The 4,189-nt window shown below is 44.8% G+C and overlaps 1 protein-coding gene across 1 annotated transcript in view; it reads right to left on the bottom strand.

Moving 5' to 3' along the window:
• The window catches only part of LOC119581761 (myosin heavy chain, muscle-like), a gene marked incomplete in the record, with an annotated part of 38,657 nt that overhangs the window by 20,427 nt on the left and 14,041 nt on the right, over window positions 1–4,189 (bottom strand). The window contains 2 exon segments of the mRNA XM_037929893.1: window positions 1,793–2,126; window positions 2,864–3,034. Of these exon segments, the coding sequence (XP_037785821.1) occupies window positions 1,793–2,126; window positions 2,864–3,034 (505 nt within the window).

Genomic DNA, 4,189 nt, shown 5'->3' with positions numbered 1-4,189 from the left:
GGCTCGTATGTATCTAGGGACGCCGACAGGAAGCCGAAGCGAGACCCACTGCTAAAAGACACTCTCTCATCTAGTCAAAGAGAGGACACAGAGAAAGGGAAATATTTACCCTGTACATCCCGGACACTGTGAGGAAACCAGAACCCTTGGCGCGTTTACCACCTGCCGGGTAGACAAGATCCTCTGAATCCGTTATTTGGGAAGAGAGATCAAGGCATGTTCCTCTTTTGTGGTTATTCCTGCTGCTGTGGTTGAGAGTTGCTGGTTGGAGGCTAGAGGAGCGAGGGGCAGAAGGATGTGACTGGTTGGAGGCTAGAGGAGCGAGGGGCAGAGGGATGTGGCTGGTTGGAGGCTAGAGGAGCGAGGGGCAGAGGGATGTGGCTGGTTGGAGGCTAGAGAAGTGAGGGGTAGAAGGATGTGGATGGTTGGAGGCTAGAGGAGCGAGGGGCAGAGGGATGAGGCTGGTTGGAGGCTAGAGGAGCGAGGGGCAGAGGGATGTGGCTGGTTGGAGGCTAGAGGAGCGAGGGGCAGAGGGATGAGGCTGGTTGGAGGCTAGAGGAGCGAGGGGCAGAGGGATGTGGCTGGTTGGAGGCTAGAGGAGCGAGGGACAGAGGGATGAGGCTGGTTGGAGGCTAGAGGAGCGAGGGGAAGAGGGATGTGGCTGGTTGGAGGCTAGAGGAAGAGGGGGTTGTGGGGCAGACTATGCACCCACCATGCTGGCTTGCTGATATTGAAAAATAAAATAGACCTCCTCTGTCATTTTGGTAGGACGGCTCCATGCAGGGGTATAAAAAACAAGAAACAGAGAAAAAAACATTAGGTACATGTTTTTAAAGCATATATGAAAATGTCTCTTCATTTGTTGTTATCTATAAACATCATTTTAATATTAATGCCAAAAGATGGAGAAAAATTCGTCTCTAAAAATACATCATAATACCGGCAAAACTTATTTCCGGTCTAAATACAGGATGCAAAAACGAAGGCTATTATAGTCCTCTTTAAGTCATTATATACTCAAGAGAATAAGGTAAAATGTTATTATGTTAGCAAGCAAGCAAAATCAAGAAAGCATAATAAAGCTTCTACTTGAGTATCTGCTACACATGCTCGACCCTTATTCATAATTTTTGTAATGGAACTAATTCTAAACAGTTCGATTATCGGAGGCTAAGAAAAGCAAAAAACAAAACCATATGTGATCTTGAAAAATAAAACTAAAAAATAAAATAACCTTAACCTAAGAGCCACTTTAAGAAACTACAAAGTGAAAAAATAATACTTTCTGCTTATCATTAAGCTTGTTCTGACCGCTCTAATTTTAGATCGTCTCTAAGGCCTTGTTGAGTGGTGAGCAGTTGGCTGTCAATTTACCAGGACGGAATCGTACTCTGTGGAAGAGAGAGAGTAATTTGGATTTATCAATGGTCGATATGATCAATAGAGTAATTATTTGTGTCTCCATGTGTGAGACTCGTAGTCAATTAGAAATTTGAAAATCACGGTTAGTCTATTTCTTCTAGAGTCTCCAGACATGTGTATGAAGCATACATTAATTCACTGGAGATCTTTTGGTCCGACCGAAAGGAAACATCTTGGAGATAAAAATAAAGAATTATTATGATGCAATGATGTCCTCGCGATCTTTTACGACGCGTAAAGAACCCTTAAGAACACTTAACACTTTAGAACTCTTATGAAACCTAACCCTGAACTCTTCATAAAACTTAAAGCCTAGCAAAGTTCACTAAAAGACTCAAGAGCCCACAGGGAAGCGAGCGACACTCACCACCCTTGCCACCGGTATCGGCTGCTCCCGACTGCCCGGGGTGGTCGGCGAAGATCTCGACGGCCAGCTGGTTGCTCGACTTCTTGATCTGGTCGACCACGGTGTCGTTGAGCGGGTCCTTGTTCTTCTCAAGCCAGCCGGCGAGGTTGTAGGGCACAGTGCCGGCGTAGTGGACGATGGCGAAGTGGGCCTCGGCTTGGCCCGGCTTGGGAGGCTTCGGCTTGATGAAGTTGGGAGACTTACCAAGGTGGTTAGTCTTCAGCTTCTCCTCGAAGGACTTGTCGGTAGCCTTAGGGAACATAGACTCCTCTTCAAGGATGGAGAGGATACCTAGAGGCTATGGGTGAGGCGGGAGGAAGAAGGCGCCGCGTCAGCATGGGTTCAGAAGAGAATTGGGGTTTGTATCTTCAATAAGGCATTTGTTTTTGACAGGTTTTCCTCCTGCTGTTCTATGATGAATTTTGAATCTTTACAAAAAAAAAAATTACTTACCCGGCTCACAGCAAAAAAAGAAAGTATAAAAGATATTCAGTAAGATGTCTGGTGAAATAAAGATATAGCGGAGAGATATATGGCGAAAGAAGTAAATAAAATATGTTAGAATATTTACAAGAAGCCTACTGTTTACTGAACATTTTATATACAAGAAATCGAGAGGGGTGAGGGAACATTCAGTGCCAATCTAAGCTTTATAATTTTCCCCACACTTTGTTTCTCTTTGAATGAAGCAAAAGCAGTGCCACGAGAGCATATATGAGTGAGGAAACAGACAACACAGAGGGAGACACAGAGCGCTGGTCATATAAAGACTGAGGCAGGATGCATGAAATGACAAGACAGGAAGAAAGGACACTGAAACTGCTTCTTAAAAGCAGAAGAGAACAGTCCCTGCTACCCGCACGGAGAGGTGTATCGTGACACGACCGGCATCAGTCAGCCCACAGTTTCGATGTCCTGATATCAGCGTCCGTTCAAGATATCACCTCAGCCCCACACATCACAGAGCTGTCTCACAGAACGACTAGTAAAAGGAAAGCAAGCGTAGGCCTCTAGCTGTTGTGTTGTAGAGGTTACCTTTTCAATGAGGTCAATACAAGCCTGGAGGTCAAGACCAAAGTCAATGAAGGTCCATTCAATTCCCTCCCGTTTGTATTCCTCTTGTTCCAGGACAAACATATGGTGGTTGAAGAATTGTTGTAGTTTCTCGTTTGTAAAATTGATACACAGCTGTTCAAAACTGTTGAACTGGGGATAGGAAGAGGTACCACACATCAGTAATTGAATGAGAAACACGAATAAGGAGTGATAATGTCGCTAGAAACATAGGTCGTCATTTGGCATGTTCTGCGACAGTGGACAGGGTAGAGACAGAAAGATCACAAACAGAAACAGACAGCAAAGAAATTCACAGGTCAGGGATGGCGTCTCGGTAACCTGGTGAACCTGTGTTGTTGTTTTTTTCTTTCTTTCTCTGAAGGTAAACTGAACAGGGGGTTCGGAATCGACAACATAGAAACTAAGGCTGGACGGAAAGGGGTCCGGTTCGTCTTAGAGAGGACCTGACGACGAGATCTACGATCGATTGGCACTATCGTGTTACCTTCTCAATAAGCTCAATGCAGGCCTGCAGGTCTAGACCAAAGTCAATGAAAGTCCAGTTAATGCCCTCTCGCTTGTACTCCTCTTGCTCGAGGACAAACATGTGATGGTTGAAGAACTGTTGCAGCTTTTCGTTGGTGAAATTGATGCAAAGCTGCTCGAAGCCATTAAACTGGAAGGGTGGCAATGGGGGAAGGTGTTGGTATTAAAAGGAAATAAAAAGAAAAAAAAAACATCTGTTAAGTCCTTCAGACCAAGTCACAGCTGGCCGACGGAAGGTTCGTGCTCGAAATAAAAACAACAGAAAACAAACAAAACTGTGACCTTACTCCTTATAAGGCCTGGGGTGTTTGGGGAAAAATTATCCAAAAGAAAAGGAGAAGGAAAAGATAAAATCGGCTGTCCTACGAAAACAAGCAATCACGCCCGCCTGCAAGAGAGGTGCTGGGAGCCAGGAGAAGGTACGTTCGTCACTAAGCTTTACCTTCTCAATGAGCTCAATGCAGGCCTGTAGGTCTAGCCCAAAGTCAATGAAAACCCAGTTAATGCCCTCTCGCTTGTACTCCTCTTGCTCGAGAACAAACATGTGATGGTTGAAGAACTGCTGTAACTTTTCGTTGGTGAAATTGATGCAAAGCTGCTCGAAGCCATTAAACTAGGAGGGCAGAGAGGAGTATGCAGGTCAGAATCACCTTCTATCCCAAGTCGAGGGAGTCAATAGGGAGTAGTTAATATACTATATCTAAATTCATGGGCGTCTATGCATATATTTACATAAGTATACTTGTGTTCTTGTGTGTG

The sequence above is a fragment of the Penaeus monodon genome, chromosome 15, assembly GCF_015228065.2.
Source record: "Penaeus monodon isolate SGIC_2016 chromosome 15, NSTDA_Pmon_1, whole genome shotgun sequence".
Lineage (NCBI taxonomy): Eukaryota > Metazoa > Arthropoda > Malacostraca > Decapoda > Penaeidae > Penaeus > Penaeus monodon.
The sequence above is the reverse complement of the archived record's forward strand: the minus strand, read 5'-3'. Positions and strand labels throughout refer to the sequence as shown.